This window comes from Salvia hispanica, chromosome 1, assembly GCF_023119035.1.
Source record: "Salvia hispanica cultivar TCC Black 2014 chromosome 1, UniMelb_Shisp_WGS_1.0, whole genome shotgun sequence".
Taxonomy (NCBI): Eukaryota; Viridiplantae; Streptophyta; class Magnoliopsida; order Lamiales; family Lamiaceae; genus Salvia; species Salvia hispanica.
Genome location: NC_062965.1, coordinates 30,117,160 through 30,135,072, shown reverse-complemented (window position 1 = coordinate 30,135,072; position 17,913 = coordinate 30,117,160). Strand labels below are relative to the sequence as shown.

The 17,913-nt window shown below is 37.8% G+C and overlaps 1 protein-coding gene and 2 pseudogenes across 1 annotated transcript; 2 read left to right on the top strand and 1 right to left on the bottom strand.

Moving 5' to 3' along the window:
* The first annotated feature begins 608 nt into the window (after nt 1-608).
* On the top strand, nt 609-3,761 carry LOC125202250 (dnaJ homolog subfamily B member 1-like). The gene is made up of 2 exons (XM_048100617.1): nt 609-1,464; nt 2,912-3,761. The coding sequence occupies exons 1-2, from the start codon at nt 860-862 to the stop codon at nt 3,354-3,356; spliced, it is 1,050 nt and encodes a 349-aa protein (XP_047956574.1). The 5' UTR covers nt 609-859; the 3' UTR covers nt 3,357-3,761.
* A 5,935-nt stretch (nt 3,762-9,696) lies between these two features.
* LOC125193874 lies at nt 9,697-13,612 on the top strand (annotated as a pseudogene).
* A 189-nt stretch (nt 13,613-13,801) lies between these two features.
* LOC125202646 lies at nt 13,802-16,345 on the bottom strand (annotated as a pseudogene).
* Between the last annotated feature and the right edge of the window lie 1,568 nt (nt 16,346-17,913).

Below are 17,913 nucleotides of genomic sequence, written 5' to 3'. Positions count from 1 at the left end.
TTTACCTTTCTATACATTTTTTCTTTTGTATTTTGGTAAGGTATATTTCACTTTTGAGAAGTAATAAAAGATACCCCTTTAGCCCTAAACCCTAACATCATATAACATGAATTATTGTGTTAGGTTTTTTCCTCACACATCGACACAATTAGTGAATTTGGACCGGTCATTATGATTCATTATTTTTTTTACCATATTTAAATTAAGAAAATCTTGATACAGATCTTCTTCCTTTAATCAAACATTGAGATCTATTTTAATACTTTATACGCTATTCAATTTATTCCATCACTTTCAAACTATTACTAATAACTTTAAATCGACATTAGAATATTTTTTTGGCCCAATATTATCAGATTTGTTTTATTTTGGCACCAAACTTTTGAAGGGTTATCTTCGGTAAGCGCTACTTGGAGAATTCCATTTAAAATTTTTAATGCATCAAAAATAAAGTTTTGGCGTAGAGTATAACCTAATAAAAAATTGAGGGTTCGATAGAGAAATAGTCAAGAATTCATAGGCCAAAATATAAATTTTGCAATATTCAACCGACATCCGAAATGACAAAAATACCCTTGTCGGGCACATAAGATATGGTCCCGACTAAATCCCACGCCTGCCCCACCTCCCCCAAATCTCACGTTGTCCTCTTTCGTTTCCGCTTTCCATTAAAAAATAACTCAAAATTCGCACAAAATTCGCACAAAATTCAACCCCCCCACCGTCGATTCTCTCTCCGCCGCCGGAGTTATCACACCTTTCCTTAATCCTTCCTCCATCCAATTGCCTCGGGCACACATATCCAATTGCACAGTGCGAGTAACAGAATAAGGCGTAGCGCCAAAATTGGAGCCCTACAATGGGGGTGGATTACTACAACATCCTCAAAGTCAACCGCCACGCCAGTGTCGAAGATTTGAAGCGAGCATACCGCCGCTTGGCGATGATTTGGCATCCCGATAAGAATGCGAACAAGCAGGAAGCCGAGGCCAAATTCAAGCAGATTTCCGAGGCCTACGATGTCCTCAGCGACCCGCAGAAGCGCCAGATCTACGACCTATACGGCGAGGAGGGGCTCAAATCGGGGCAATGCCCGCCTCCGCCGCGCAGTACGCGGGCCAATAATAACCAGGGGTTTCAGTACAATAACCATCAGCAGCACCCCAACCCTAATTTCAGATTTAATCCAAGGAATGCGGATGATATTTATGCCGAGTTTTTTGGGGAGAGCAGTAATGGGAATGCCGGCGCTGGTGGAAGTACTAGTAGTAGTAGTGGTGCCGGTAGGAGAGATCCGTTCTTTAGAAGCACGACGATGAATGGTGGGGCTAGGGAGACTTCGGGGGGTGGTGGATTGAGGAAGGCGTCGCCTGTGGAGAATGCGCTCATGTGTAGCTTGGATGAGTTGTATACTGGCTCCACGAGGAAGATGAAGATTTCAAGACATGTTCTTGATTCTCATGGGTATGTGCATTTGTTTAAATTTAATATCGGTTATCCAGTTATTAGAATTGTTATGTTAGAAAAGTCTTGCTTAAATTAAATAAATTTAGATGTGCACTGAGGTTGAGTGGCTCGATTGAGAGTGCATTAGTTTCACTTACAATTGTCTGTGTATTGCGTATATCTGCTTGTGTTGCATTTATTTTAACCTATCTGCTCACCTAGAGCTGAAAATTTGTTACTGTAGCTTGCTTGACCCCTTAATTGCGATTGCGAAAAGTAGAACACTTACAGTTAATATCAATACTTGTCTGGACTCTGGCGAAATTGTGAACAGCATAAATATCACTTATTCTTTAACCTTTATTTACATTAGACTCTATGAACTTGATTCTCCATAATTAATTACATGTCTAGTTTTGTTTTATTTTCATTTGTTACATTCCCAGTCATGAAACCAGTTTTGCAACAATAAATTGTACTAGTGCCATTGTCACGTCTCAGGTTTCATTCCTTGTAAATCTTGGCTGTCACATTCTTGTATGCATTGGCATCATATTATTGGATCCTGTTGATAAATGAGTAGAACTTCTTTACTAGTGAAGGAGGCTTTTGAGATAACAACAGTAATAGGATTTGTTGAAGTGCTCGATGCATTTCGGAAACGTTGTTTGCTTTAAAACGCTAGGTGCAAGTAGCTTATGTATGATATTAAAGATAGAAAAATAGAAGAATTTTCAGTGGAAAATTAGACGGTTCTTTCTGTATTGGAAGATGTCGATTTGGTGTATTAATCCTTGCTCTTTTGGTGGTGGTGCTTTGGGAGGGGAGGGGGGGAGTAGTTGGGATTTATATTTACATAGGGCTCTCTCTTTAGAGTTGACAACCTATCCAGCATTTGTCATTTCACTTGGTGGTTGGCTTATGCTTTAAGATTCTCAAATCTATTTGCGTTAGATTTGCAAGATGAGATGGTGATTTGTGAATCTGTGATGAATTTCTGTTAGTTGTAATAGATGCCTTCACACTCTTGGAGAATACCTCAATGAATTTGATGACTCTTGTTTTCTGAATGCTGATTCTTGCCTAGCTCATCTTCAATTATCTGATGGCATGTGCTTTATACCCAATGCTGTTTTGTTTTTCTCTTTTGGGCTTCTTGTGGCTCAGTCCCCAGTAGTTTAGGTAGCATAACCATGTAGTAGCTGCACAGGTAATTTGAATGCAAATGAGTTGAGACATCATATATTTACAGTTCAAAGTATCTCCATTACATCCATGTGTTTGCAGAAGCAACTGAATTAATACTACAATGATGTTTGGCTCATTGCTATTCTAAAAATTCCTTATGGGTCGTTAGTATCTTTGTCATTGTTTCAGTTTTAAGATGTTGCTCATTTCTCTCTGAGAAAATTAATATAGATCTACTCCTAATGTCTGGTTGTTGTATCTTCTTCCTATCTTGTAGTAGGACTCGTATGTTGGATGAGATCCTGACTATTGACATAAAACCTGGTTGGAAGAAGGGCACGAAGATTACTTTCCCAGAGAAGGGCAATGAAGAACCTGGCGTGATTCCTGCAGATCTCATTTTCGTAGTAGATGAAAAACCTCACTCGGTTTATACAAGGGAAGGGAATGACTTGGTGGTGAAGCAGGAGATAACTCTCCTCGAGTCCCTCACCGGGAAGACTTTTGAGCTTACCACACTGGATGGCCGTACCCTAACAGTCCCTTTAACAGAGATTGTGAAACCTGGACATGAGATTTCTGTCCCTAATGAAGGGATGCCCGTCTCGAAGGATCCTAGGAAAAGAGGATGTCTGAAGATTCAAATTGACGTGAGATACCCCAAAAGGCTGACCGAAGCCCAAAAATATGAACTGAGGAGGGTTTTGGGAGGAAACTCGTGATATCATCTCCTAAATCATACGAGTCACACTATTAGTACAGGCAAATGGTGCAGTGTCCAGGTGTAAATACCGAAAGAGGTTGCTGCTACTGAAGTATGTGAATATTAGAAAGATGCTGAAAAATTTCTTCTCAACAGCTCCTCCATTCCATGCCTCTTACTGAAGTAAGCAGATACCAAGTATGAGTGTTGGTGGGATAAGAAGATGTTCTTCGCCATATATATCTCGGTATGATTATTCGTTTCTTGCTTATTTTTTTCCTCCTTGGAGGTTAATGGTTTTCTTTCTACTTGTGGACTAGATTTAATTGTGCTTATTAGCAGAGATGATTGAGATTTTTTGTTGCTGAACAGATCTAAGTTTCTTATATAGGGTATCATCCAGCTAATAAAAATTTGATCCATCTCTCTCTCTCTCTCTCTCTCTCTCTCACACACACACACACACTTGATATTTATATATCAGCACATTGATATGTCCCAACTCCCAAGAAAGAACTGCAGATAGAATTTGTGAAAGGGAGATCAAGTTATTACTGCCATCATTTAGTTGGGCTATCCCATTTCATGTCATTAACTTTCCTATCAAAAATGTTGTTAAGTAGGTGGGAAAAGAATGGTGGGTAGTTGAACAGATGAACTAAACAAGTTAAAAAATTAAAAGCTTTCATGGTCAGCTTGGACCATAGGTTTCTTGAAATTTTAAGATAATAGTTGATCTTATGCCTGAAAATTATACTTAATTCTTTTTATGAGTAGTATATTGCATTTATAACTTCCAACTAATTATCTTGGCCTACTTATTTTCTAGGAATTAAGCGCCCCTAAATTTGTGTAGCTACAAGTCCAGGCCCTAGGCATAGGCACACCGCCAGCCCATTTAATTTTCTTTTTATATTCTATCCGTCCTTGAAAATTCACTTATTTTTATTTTTGTCTGTCTCTAATAATTTGTTACGTTTTACTTTTACAATTTTTGGTAGTGGACTTGCATTCCACTAACTCATTTTCATTTATATTTTATTATAAATTATATATAAAAATATGATTCACATATTATTAACTTTTTCAATCCATTTTCCATTATATTTCTTAAAACTCATGCCGAGTTAAATAATGACAAAGTATAAGGGATGGTGGGAGTAGTTTTTTTTAATGAATCTTTATTTATTTTATTTGATTGGAGGATAAAAGACATCACAAATTCTTCGAAAACCTACTACGGGGTATTTGGATTTGGGTTCCCTATTCATTTTCTTTTCTTTATTTCTGTCCTTGGATTTGGGTTCCCTATTCATTTTCTCTTCTTTATTTCTGTCCAAAACTCAGTATAGATAGTTCAATTGAATCGTCTCATTTTTCACGTTGACTACTACAAATCAAATACTTATGCACGTAATGCTTATAGTGGCTCCAACTGTTGCAATAATGTTAATTTTTTAATGTTGCAATAATGCAAAATAAATACCGCTGACAACGAAAAACGGTTTCGATTAGAAGGTTGTGATGTCCTGAAATTAGTATGGCCCCAAATAGACAAAAAGTTATACGATAAGAAATAAAATTACGATAAAGAAAGGAATTAACATTCCATTTCTAGAAATAAGTCGAAAGTTAAGTCGAAAGTTAATTAACTTTTCTCGGCCCTTAAAAGAATTCACACAAAAAGAGAAAAGCTACACAAAGGCCTCTTTTGTTTTCCATTTCAAGGGATCTTTCATTTTAGTTAAATTCAAACTCCAACGTTACCATGGTTTCGTCAAATGTATATCGCGCCATAGAATGAAAGGTAAAAAGTTCTGAAACTACAAAATATTATTACGAGACTTTTGATATTTGAGATTTGATGATTATTGAATAGTTCAATGGGCACACGTAACACATTGGAATAGCTATCCTATTTACGTCTTTATAAAACATTAGAATATTATGATATCCTTCAACGTTCTAATTAATTACCACACGAAAACAAAGAGACATTTTGTATGAGTATAATGTGGCATAAATGCACGTATTAATGAAGCAACTATCGTACCAACTATACGTACCAAACATAAGTAGTTATTGTTAAATTCTAACCTATAAATTGAGTAGCCAACCAACCTTTAAATACTACTACTACTATATATGATTAGGGAGGAGATAAATAATACACCCACCCCACTAGCAAATTAGCAATAACAAAATTGGTACACCCTATATGTGTGGTTATTATGCTTCCACCATTTAGGAATAATTAAATAGTAGTACTAGTAATTAATAGCGTTGCAATAGGTATATTAGTCGTTAATTATTCAAGTATTTAAGCCGCCGGTATATGCAAGATAAGTAGGGGATGTTTTCTTCTTTTATTTTATTTTCCAATATGTTAGAAATATTACACATGAAATAATAACAACGGGTATATATATACCAACTAGGAGTATGTGTTTATTTAAACTAGTATCACGCCTGTGCTATGCACAAAAGCATAATAAATTTGAAACAAATCACATAATATAATTTGTAAACATTAAATCATGGAGTATGAAGATAAAAATCATCACAATAAAGCATTAAACACAATGAATAATTACTCATCATTTTTAAAACTTCTTTATACACTACATTAACTTTAAAATTAAAATCAATCTCACCATTATAAACTAAAACCTCAAATTCTTCACTCTTTAATAGAATTCGTAGGTAAAATAACTCGTTTGTCATCTTTAAAGCCGCCAAGCCTCACCTAAAACTACATTAAAATAAGGAACAAAATCAATTTGCAATGGATTTAAAGAGATAGAGAGAGAGTGTCGCGTGTTACTTTCAAAATTACCATGATCATCATATGGTACATAAAGACTAGCACAACTCGTTGAAGGACCTTCGCGACTGCACTCATTCGAATGAGCAGAATATTGAGTTTGTATCATCTCATCTACTATATCTAAGTCAGGAATTTCAGTTCCAATTGAGACATCTGCTTCATTTTCATTATTTCCCTGAGAAACCTCCTCACATGCTACATTATTATCTAAACAAAACAGCATTGTTCAATTGCATATTCAAACATTCAACACATCACACAATTCTCAGCAAAACAATCCCAGAAACAAAACAAAGAAATTGCAATATACATGCACCATCATCTGATCGTTCCTCCACCGATGCTCCAGCCATTTCCAGATCTCCATTTGCCTCCACAGAAGGCCAGCGTGCCAGTGGAAACGTCGCCCCAAAATGAGAGCCTTTCGTATAAAACACAAGAGAGTTTTCATCTTCTTCCATTTCCATGACCTCAACCATAGTGTATGTAAACATATTAAAACCTCTCACTCACTCCACTTAATCACACATGACTTAGTAAAACCTCCCACTCACTCCACTTAATCCCACATTTAATAGTCTTTAAATATATATATTTAATTTAATATAATTTTTTAAATTAAATGGTAATCTTGTAAATTTTTCAAAAACTCCACTTTTATATATTGTATAGATATTAAGTGATTTTATTATAATTTACCAACGAATTAACATATTTTGCTTTCTATTATACTTTACTACATTTAAAACCAGCAATTCACATGCCAATTTCCCTCAATTACTTCCATTCTCTTTTGCGATCTTATTTTTCCTTTCTTTCATTCCTTTTATTTTCGCTTGAGGGAAATTTTCTTTTTTGGGGAAATTGAAGTGATGGCACCATCAAATTGCCGTGTTACGGTCTAGTACGTACGGATGGTACTTTCAAAAGGCACATTTAATTTACTAGTACAAATATAAATAAGTATGACTGTGACACCCTCTAAAGAAGAATCAATCTTCAATTAGTGCAATTAGTATTGATTAACAGTTTATTTAGAATTTAATAAAAAATGTGTAATAATATTTTTTTCATGCAATGTTAGAAGTTAAAAAATAGTAAATTTAATAATTATACGAATTTTGATGGTTGTTCACATCTTAAGTTGAGCATTTGGTATAAAATTTTTATGCATACTTCATATGAAAAGTTAGGCTAACAAAACTTGAAAAGTTATCGATTTAACAATATTGGTGTTAGTAGTACTTCATCTTCTCTATTCTTTTTCTTACTTACGACACCGACTTATTGAAATCAACAAAATAAGTATGATAGTTGATGTTGTCTTTACCTAAAAGCAAAATGAGTTGATTGAATTTTTTTTTTCTCATGAGAGGAAAAATGAGTTGATTGATTAGGAAAGGAAACCTTTGTAAAATAAAACAAGCTAACCCTCTCCAATCACAAGAGCTTAACGTAAAATTAAAACGCACCATAAAAATTGATGGGACCTAGCTAATGCTTCATTCTTTTCAATTATCTCAATTTGAAATTTTGTACAAATTCAAACCAATCATCGAAACTATAATGTGATACTATCACAATTAATATAAGTTCATTAACTTACAGTACAAGTGAATTTTCACTTTTTGTTGCAGGTGGATTTGATTTATCACAAAATTCGTCGGTATTATTATTATAAGAAAAATTGTACTACTAATAACATCACTAATATTACAGTTTTGATTTTTCCTCTGAATGGAATCTCAAAAAAGCAGCTGAATAAAAGAGTAGTTAAAAAGCAAAAAAAGAATCTCTTTTTGCTTTTACATAATCTGTTATCTAGGTATTATTTTAATACTAGAATAATTAAAAGAAATGAACAGGTCATATATAAAACGTGATAACTTCATTTAAATAATACTCCGTATTAATGCTTTAAAAAAGTTGGAATCATTTTGGCTTTTACTATATGATGACAAGAAAAAGCACTCTGATAATGATTTTTGTTTTTAACATAAACACAAATTACATTAATGCAAAATAATTGGCGCTTAAACTTGGACACGTTTCAATTAATTAAAAACTAGTATAAGTCACTCACGGGCCACGGCTAAAATAGAAATATATAATCACTTTTCGATTAAACTAAAAATTAGTACTATAAATTAACTCACGACTAAATTAAAAATATATAATCACTTAAAATGGGGAGCACGTATATATGCCTATTGTACATCTATCTGGAATTAATTAGGTCACCTTTTTTTTAAATATTTAATATTCCTACTAATTTTAGAAGTTGATTAGGTAAGATACTAAATCATCGGAGCTGAATCTAATCGATTAGTCTAGATCACGAGAAAAGAACACTTATTAAAAGCCAAAAATGAATGTTTATCTTTAGGTTTAGTTGTAAAAAAAAAAAAAACTAAACTTGGACCAAATTATGCTGTCGATGCATTTTATAATTTATATGCTTTCAACATAAACTATTTTTGTTCTGAGTAACTTGCACTTTAATCGGGGTATTTAAAAAGTATTAACCAGAATCAGTGATATTTTATTTAGAAAAAAAAATTAAAAAAGTCAACACTTGGTCGTTTTATTTCATATAAATATTGAAGAAAAATGAAAGATCTTCATTTAGCGAATCTTGTTTTAAAAAATTCGAACAAGAAAATTTATCTTTATCAACATAAAATTCTCAATTCCTTTTGTATCAACAATTTCTCAATTCCTTTTGTATCAACAATTTCTTGATTTTTCCTCTGAATGGAATAATTTCTCACAAAGAAGATGCAATCGCCAACCAAACAACACGGCTTAAAATTTTATTTCTCAACTATTTTTTTTCTTCTTACATTTTGGAGTGCTTACCACACTACAAAACAACATGGTTCCCATAAATCAGGCATCCTTTTCTAGCATAAAAATCAAACCTTTAAAAATATGTTGGTATGAATTGATGTAATCATTCAAACACACAACACCCAGAGTGAGGGAGAGAGAGAATTGCCATGTCTTAGTTAAGACTTAAGACTAATTTCGTCTCTAGTGGTTAAAGAGAGATGTGGACACCAGTTTAATAATTGCAACTCACAAATAATTTACGATTTTATGGAGTTATTGCAAAAGGGAAATTTTTGAAAAGAAGAATGCATATGGATGGATGTATATCTATATCGTGGTGAAGGAAATTAGTAGGGCTGCGTGCCCATGTGCAGTTGGCTTTACCGCTGCTTCTATATTTTCATAAAATCAAAAAGATTCAATCTTTACACTCCAACTCATTCTTGCACCAGAAAGTAATTAAATTCAAGAAAAAAACACATCGAAAGTGTTTATCTTATTCCAATCAAATTCTTTCTGTATTAAAATAAGTAAGGTACAAATATTGATGCTTGATGGTTCAAGTACCTAAAAGCTAATCCACCAAAACAAAGAAATTGATAAAAGAATTTTTTTTTTTCTCATTTTTCAAAACAAGAGTCCCTTTTTTTAACATACTGCCATATAAATAATGAGAAATGCAAAAGACAAAGGTTATGCTCTACAGTCTGCTGTAACGTTTCATTAGTTATAGATTATAGATTTGGTGTTGGTGGGTGAGCGTCATTGTTTCTTTTGAAATCTTGTTTGCTTATTCTGCTCAAGTCTGAGTTGTTTTGTTTTTCACCTGGGGCTGCTTCACAATTTCTTTACAACTCGAACAAATTTGCAGCTGCATCAACAGGCCTCTTGTTCATGTTGGTTCTTCGATAGTTGTTGATCTGCAAGAGGGTTTTTGGTTAAAGTTCAGAGTTTTCAGCTTTTGAAGATGGGGGAGAAGCCTGAAGTTCTTGATGCTGTGTTGAAGGAGACTGTGGATTTGGTAATGGATCTGATGATTGGGATTCAAGTTTTTCGTGATTGTTGGGTGTGTGCCAGCTTCTTTTGTTTTGCTTCAAGTTGTGGGCTGATGGTTTGTGTCTGTTTTCAGGAGAACATACCCATTGAGGAAGTGTTTGAGAATCTAAGATGCACAAAAGCAGGTCTTACAACCCAGGCTGCTGAGGAAAGATTGGTCATTTTTGGACACAACAAGCTTGAGGAGAAGAAGGTTTTTTCAATTCTGATTTTGTTATATGACTCTTTCTTTCTTTATTTCATTTCCTACTTTTAAGTGCTTTGTGTAATGTGCTTCACGAAATCATTTGCGTCTTAACTCATCTTTAACCTCTTTTGTTTTCCTCCATTTTCGGCTCTTCAGCTCTAAATGAGATACTGCTTGATGTTTATTAAGTGTAAATCTTGACTATTGGTGTTTCACTCTTTTCATTTGAATCACTGGAATTTTTTGCTTGTTTCATTATCTAAAATCCACTACTCTCTTATTGTCTCAGGAAAGCAAATTACTTAAGTTTTTGGGGTTTATGTGGAACCCTCTTTCATGGGTCATGGAAGCTGCTGCAATAATGGCCATTGCTCTTGCAAATGGTGGAGTAAGGACTCGATTTCTACCTAGTTTGTTTTTCTATTTCCTTTTTTCTGGAGAGAAATTTTGATCTTTGATTTCATATTGGCAGGGCAAGCCTCCGGATTGGCAGGACTTTGTGGGTATCATCACATTGCTTGTGATAAACTCAACAATCAGTTTTCTCGAGGAAAACAATGCTGGAAATGCAGCAGCTGCTCTCATGGCCCGTCTTGCTCCGAAAGCCAAAGTTAGTTTTGTCTTGTTTTAGGTTTCCTGATGTATTTTTGGAGACCCATCTCATCAGTTGTGGTTGTGAAGGTCCTAAGAGATGAAAGGTGGAGCGAGGAGGAGGCGTCCATATTAGTGCCTGGTGATATCATCAGCATTAAACTGGGAGATATCGTTCCTGCTGATGCTCGTTTGCTTGATGGCGATCCACTTAAAATTGACCAGGTGTGTGGCCTGTCTTCGTGTGCATTTCTCAGCAGGTGGGCTTTATTCTTATCAGAACGTTGGTTAAATGCTTCTCTGGTGATTGCAGTATGTAACCGGGTATTTGTCCGTGCAGGGAGCTATCACAAAGAGAATGACTGCCATAGAGGAGATGGCCGGCATGGATGTTCTTTGCAGTGATAAGACAGGGACTCTGACATTGAATAAGCTTACTGTTGACAAGAATCTTATTGAGGTCAGAGATTCATCATTCTCTCACAAGTATGCCTTTGTTACTCCGTGTTAAGGAGATTGAAATTTTGGTCCCCTCTCAACTCTTGTGCATAGGTTTTTGCCAAAGGCGTTGATGCAGATATGGTTGTTCTAATGGCTGCTCGAGCATCTAGAACAGAAAATCAAGATGCAATTGATGCAGCTATAGTTGGAATGTTGGCTGACCCAAAAGAGGTATTTTCACTCTTTGTGATGTCATATAATGGAAAATACTGGTTTCAATGTTTCTGGAAGTTACTTAAACGGTTCAATGAACAGGCACGTGCTGGAGTTCGTGAGGTACATTTCCTTCCTTTTAACCCCACTGACAAACGGACTGCATTGACTTACATAGATGGTGAAGGAAAATGGCACAGGGTCAGTAAAGGTGCACCGGAGCAGGTATAGTCCTTAGTCTTAGTTATGGTATTTTATTTTATTTTATTTTATTTTTTTAATAATGGTAATGCTAATTGTCGCATGCAATGTGCCTCCAGATTCTAAACCTTGCACACAACAAGTCTGAGATAGAGCGAAGGGTTCATACTGTGATCGACAAGTTTGCTGAGCGAGGCTTGAGATCGCTTGCAGTAGCATACCAGGTATGTATATGCATTCATTCTTTTTGTATAGTGTATGGAATTGCCTCTTTTTATTATATTTCATTTACTGTAGCTTGAGGTGCAACCGCTTCTCGTTCTTGCAGGAAGTTCCAGAAGGAACCAAGGAGAGTCCTGGAGGCCCATGGCAGTTCATTGGTCTCATGCCTCTCTTCGATCCACCCAGGCATGACAGTGCAGAAACTATAAGGCGGGCTCTAAATCTTGGAGTGAATGTTAAGATGATAACCGGTAAAACTCTTATTGCAACTTAGAAATTTTTTGTTCAATTCTGGGTTATATTCACAATGCAATGCTGAGGATCCGATGACAAGACTATCATCAAGTTGTGGTTGTCTGATAGTTTGTTCCGTGGCTATCTTTCTACTTGAAGTTAATGTTATGAACATGGTGTTTTCTTGAATTATAATGGCTTGATGATATGGTTTGACAGGGGATCAGCTTGCGATAGGAAAGGAAACCGGACGTAGGCTGGGGATGGGAACTAACATGTATCCTTCGTCAGCTTTGCTGGGACAGAACAAAGATGAATCAATTGCCTCTCTACCAATTGATGAACTCATAGAGAAAGCTGACGGTTTTGCTGGTGTCTTCCCTGGTAATATTTTTTCTTGTTTATTCATCATATCAAATATACCCAATTTTGAATGTGGAATCTTGCAAAGTGGGACTAAGAAATGCATTCCTCAATTTTCGTGTATTTAATACTGATTTTGGATGTTGGCCAGAACACAAATATGAAATAGTGAAGCGGCTGCAAGCCAGGAAGCATATATGTGGAATGACTGGAGATGGAGTCAACGATGCTCCTGCTCTGAAGAAGGCTGACATTGGAATTGCTGTTGCTGATGCGACTGATGCAGCTCGCAGTGCTTCTGATATTGTACTCACAGAACCTGGCCTCAGTGTCATTATTAGCGCTGTTTTAACTAGTCGGGCAATCTTCCAAAGGATGAAAAACTACACGGTACTTGCCAGAGAGTATTTGGCGTGTCGACCCTGGAGAAGACTGCACATGACGACTTCAGAAAGCTCGCCTCAGCAATATACCTTCAAGTGAGCACTATCAGTCAGGCTCTCATATTCGTCACAAGATCCCGAAACTGGTCATATGTTGAGCGTCCCGGCTTGTTGCTCGTAGCTGCATTCGTGGTTGCACAACTGGTTAGCAAAAACTCCTTCACTGCCAAATCAGTATGAATCTCTCATCCAAACACCTCTTGATTTTCGTACTAATCCAAAACAGGTTGCCACTTTGATCGCTGTCTATGCAAACTGGAGCTTCGCAGCGATTGAAGGGATTGGGTGGGGCTGGGCAGGGGTGATCTGGCTTTACAACATCATCTTCTACATCCCGCTCGATATCATCAAATTCTTGACCCGCTACGCTCTAAGTGGAAGGGCTTGGGATCTCGTTCTTGAGCAGAGGGTGAGGAGTCTGCATACCACCTGTGTTCTTGGTTGATTTTTCACTTTCTAATTGGATTTTTTCTCCATTGCAGATTGCTTTCACGAGGAAGAAGGATTTCGGGAAAGAGCAACGTGAGCTCCAATGGGCGCATGCGCAGAGGACCCTCCACGGCCTGCAAGTACCCGACACCAAACTGTTCAGCGAAACCAACAACTTCTCCGAACTCAATCAGTTGGCTGAGGAAGCAAAGAGGAGAGCTGAGATTGCTAGGTAATAGCAGTCGTACACGGTATAAGCAGATTGAGGATGGGTGCAATTGAAGTAGATATTTGATTTGAGGTGAGCTTGCAGCTGCATCCAAGCAAAAGTGTTTAGTATTTAAGATATACTAATGTTAGAAGTGAATGTTCATATAAACATGGAAGAGTTTTAGTTTTTTGTGCTTCTGTTTCTGAGGCAGTGGTAAAAAGTAAAAACCTTCAATATTGCTGTCCGTGTAAATTAACTATAGGAAATGAACTATACACCAAAAAGTAGACACAGAGATTAGAAACTATGGATACAAAGTTCCAATTTCACAACATTTCATTTTACCAATCTCATCCACCCTAAATACTAAAATATAATTTGTCACACAACTCTTGAATCCAAGTCTATATCTATAATGTCCTTGTTACTCATCTCATGCTCACCATTCTCCACACTCCCTTTATAATTATACCATCTTGCACACATCACAAAATACCCAAAATTCAAAGCACAGAGCGCCGCAATGAGATAGTAATAGTAATCCAACCTCCCTGATTCAAATCCTCCGGCAGCCAGTTCCCCGCCCGACCCCTCCGTCATCCGATGCACCACCGTGATCAGCAGCCCATTCACGTAGTTCGCGGCCGCGGACCCCAGGAAGAAAAATGCGCCGCGATGCTCCTCATATTCTCCGGGAACGCTTGTAGAAAAACTCCACCTGCCCGATGGCCGAGAACGACTCGGCCAGGCCGGCCAGCACCAGCTGCGGCACCAGCCACATGGCCGACATCGACGACACCGCGCCGCGGTGGCCGCCGCCGGCGACGGGGCGGTGGCCGGCGGCGAGGGCGCGGCGGCGGTCCTCGACGAGGGCGGCGACGAGGGACTCGGACGACGGTGAGGAAGATGCCGATGCCGATGCCGCTGGAGGACGGTGATGCCGCCGGGCTTGCCGGTGAGGCGGCGGAGGAGGGGGACGAAGGCGCGGTCGTAGAGGGGGACGAAGAGGGTGAGGGGAGCATGGAGAAGATGTTGTAGGTGGCGGGGGGATTTGGAATTTGGTGTCGCGGCGGCCGAGGTGGCGGTCGGACTGCATGGCCTGGAAGACGATGTATTGCTGCTTCTCGCCGACGTGGTAGAGGATCGCGGCGGCCCAGATTGGGATCACGCGGAGCACGCACTTCATCTCCTCCACTTGCTGCAGGCTGCACAGGCGCCACGGGTTCGCCGCGGAGCCGTCGGGGTTCATCTCGTCGCCGCCTGTTATGATCGCCGCCTTGTCCAGAAATCTGGTGGCAATTATGTAATTATTTATTAAATGAAAGAATAATATAACAGATATTTGAATGATAAGAATTTGTGCTATAATATTTTTAAAAAGTTTAATTAATTTTTCCGTTTACAAAATAATTTTTTTAGTACTTTAATTATTTAAACGAGATGATTTTTATTAAAATAATATAATAAAAACGAAAAAAGAAAACATAAGAAAATATTTAGTTTCATAAATCACCATCAAAAATACATTTTATATACAGATAAAATAATTGCGAAAATTGTAATTTTACTTATATGTTTTTTTACTATTAGAGTTTGACTCCAATTACTGATTTTAACGTTGTTATTGTAAATTATTTTGGGGGCTAAACCTAGTATTTTATGATGGGTATCGTTTTTGGAGTGACACTGACAAAAATTATACTATCTCATAAAAATATATACATTTTGAAATAGCACAAAATTAATATACTATTAATAAAGTGTTACTAGTAGATAATAGGATCCACATTATTATTAATATTTAATGAGTTATAATGATGGATCATAGTGATATAAGTTGTAAACAAATTAATGTATATGAATAATGAGTTAGGGACAACTTTTCATAAATGGTTTTGCCCATATTTTAATGGGACGGATGAAAATCGAAATAACATATATTTTTATGGGATAAAGTGGAATAGTAAGAAAATATGATTCGAGTATATCCAAATCAATTGATTTAAGTTGTGGTATTTGAGGATTAAATCGCCAGCCCGATCGACCAGCTCACGTTCGACTGCACGTAGACGACGAGCGTCACCGACACGATCTCCGCAAACGTCACCGTGAAATAGTACCAGTTGAAGAAGCTGTCCACTCCCCTCTTCCCGGACTCCGTCTTCGGATTGAACTGATCGGCCCCGAACGCCAGGTTGCACGGCCTTGGTTAAAATAAGACTTTAAATCGTGGAACTGAAAGTAAAACCAAAATTGGTGATTTAAATGAGTACGAACCAGGAAGGAGGCGACGGAGCCGAAGCCGAGGGTCTGTAGCGGCCGAAGTAGGTGTCGGAGAAGAAAGCGCCGAGGAGAGTGGCGAGGTTGGTGGTGCCGCCGAAGATGCTAAGAAGCGTGGTTGCGGAAACGCGCGACATGTTGAAAACGGTGGTTAAGTAAACCTGGAGATTAGCAAGTGTTCCCAACGCTCCAAGCTTCTCAAACGTCTCATTCCCTATCAAAATCCAAACCACACAAAATTAATCTTCATAATCAATTGAAGAACAATAGGAAAATGGATTAATTAGTGTACCGTACCAATGATATAAGGCATGGCTCTGATTCCTCTGTAATTAACCTCAGGCTCATCATCGTCTCCGACCACAATTTCCTCATCGTTGTTATTCTTGTGGCGGATCTGAGATCCGTCGCCATTTTCTCTCATTTTCCGCCATTGTTTACGATGTGAGAGGAAATGGCAATGGAAGAGCATTAGCTCAGAAGCGTGGGCGATTTGTTAACGTTGTCTGCCCGCGAATATATAATGAAATTAACCTGTCCTTGTCCAAGGTAGGGCACGTTTTCTGTAAAAAAAAATATTGTGTGATGATGACGACGACGGGTGCACATGAGGTATTTGCTCAAACGCCAAAATTTGGGTGTGGAATTTTGGGAGAAAATTGGGAGAAATTGGGGATTTGGATTGTGGATTGATGATTGATTATCCATCTACACTGTTGTTTCAGACACTAAATGAATTAATTAGTTTAGGAGGTAAGTTTGACTCCCGATTTTGGAGATCTCTGGTTTTGTTCGACAAATATATGAAGATTAGTGCGATAAAGAATGGGATAATTCATAATTGTAGTTGTAAATATAATATGCTCGTATTTAATTTAATTCATCTCTCTCGACTTTTCTAAAATTTTGGGTTTAAGAATAATAATCAGCCATATAATATATAGTTGTGACAGTGATTTGCATATTTGTAGAGAGGGTGTATTGCCGCAGCTATGTTTTATTTTATTTTTATGTTTGGGTTATGGATTCATGATAAGATATTGTTAGGGATTAAAATTTTATATTATCGTGAGAAAAACTGGGGTGGACTATATAGATTCTTTCTAGCCATTTGGATAGTTCTCTCGTTTGATTTGTATCAATGAGATTTATCGTCCCAAACTACTGGAGTGGTGGCCTTACAAAGAACTAGCCGTGACCAACGGGACGTCTAGTCGAATGTTACGAGCTCTAAATAAGTTCTCTCCTAATAAATTAGTCTTTTGGGATGAATTCTCCCATTTGATCGTATCGATACCCCATCACTTTGCGGATCCACCCCTCCGCGTCCAAACCTCTTCGATGATATCCTCCTGAAGTCGAATATGGGCATTTCTTTGCCGCATGTCGGTAAATGCGCGCAACCGCTCAACCTCTCCATGAGGTACACCCATGTTCACATTCGCGGTGGCCACGCCGTGGCTGGGTCCGCACCCGTGTCATCTTCGCTGTTCCACCGAGTCAATTCGTCCCCTTCATTTCGACAATCATGTTGTGCGTAATGATACACGCGTATATGATGTTGGAGGAGCCCTATTTATAGAGTTTAAAAAAAAAAAAAAAAAAAAAAAAAAAAAATGTCGGACGTCCGAGTCGGGACGGCGACCTTCGCCACTGTGGCGCCGTCCACTCGCCCGTCGACGGGAGGGCGAGCTCATCGCAGGGCACCCGGACGGCGTGGGCGCTCTTCCGCCACTATGGCGCTCGGCGCGCTCTGCCCCGACGGGCGAACGGGAAGGCGCGTAGGAGATAACCTTACGTCAAACTTAAATGGCTATATCTAGTGAATTTTGTGTTGGTTTCATTTTGGTCGGACGGGCGAACGGGAAGGGCGCCGTAGGAGATAACCTTACGTCAAACTTAAATGGCTATATCTAGTGAATTTTGTGTTGGTTTCATTTTGGACCATCTTATTTGGAGATAAATTTCACCATGGACAATTTTGTCCGAATATTAATGTCGATTTTTTTTAAGTGAATATTGAATTTTGGGTATTGCTCTTCATTA

Bases quoted from the DNA above. Each gene is read 5' to 3' on its own strand.
- LOC125202250 (XM_048100617.1), top strand. From the start codon at position 860: ATGGGGGTGGATTACTACAACATCCTCAAAGTCAACCGCCACGCCAGT. The intron at 1,465-2,911 runs GTATGTGCATTT...CCTATCTTGTAG, and splicing joins CATGTTCTTGATTCTCATGG to TAGGACTCGTATGTTGGATG.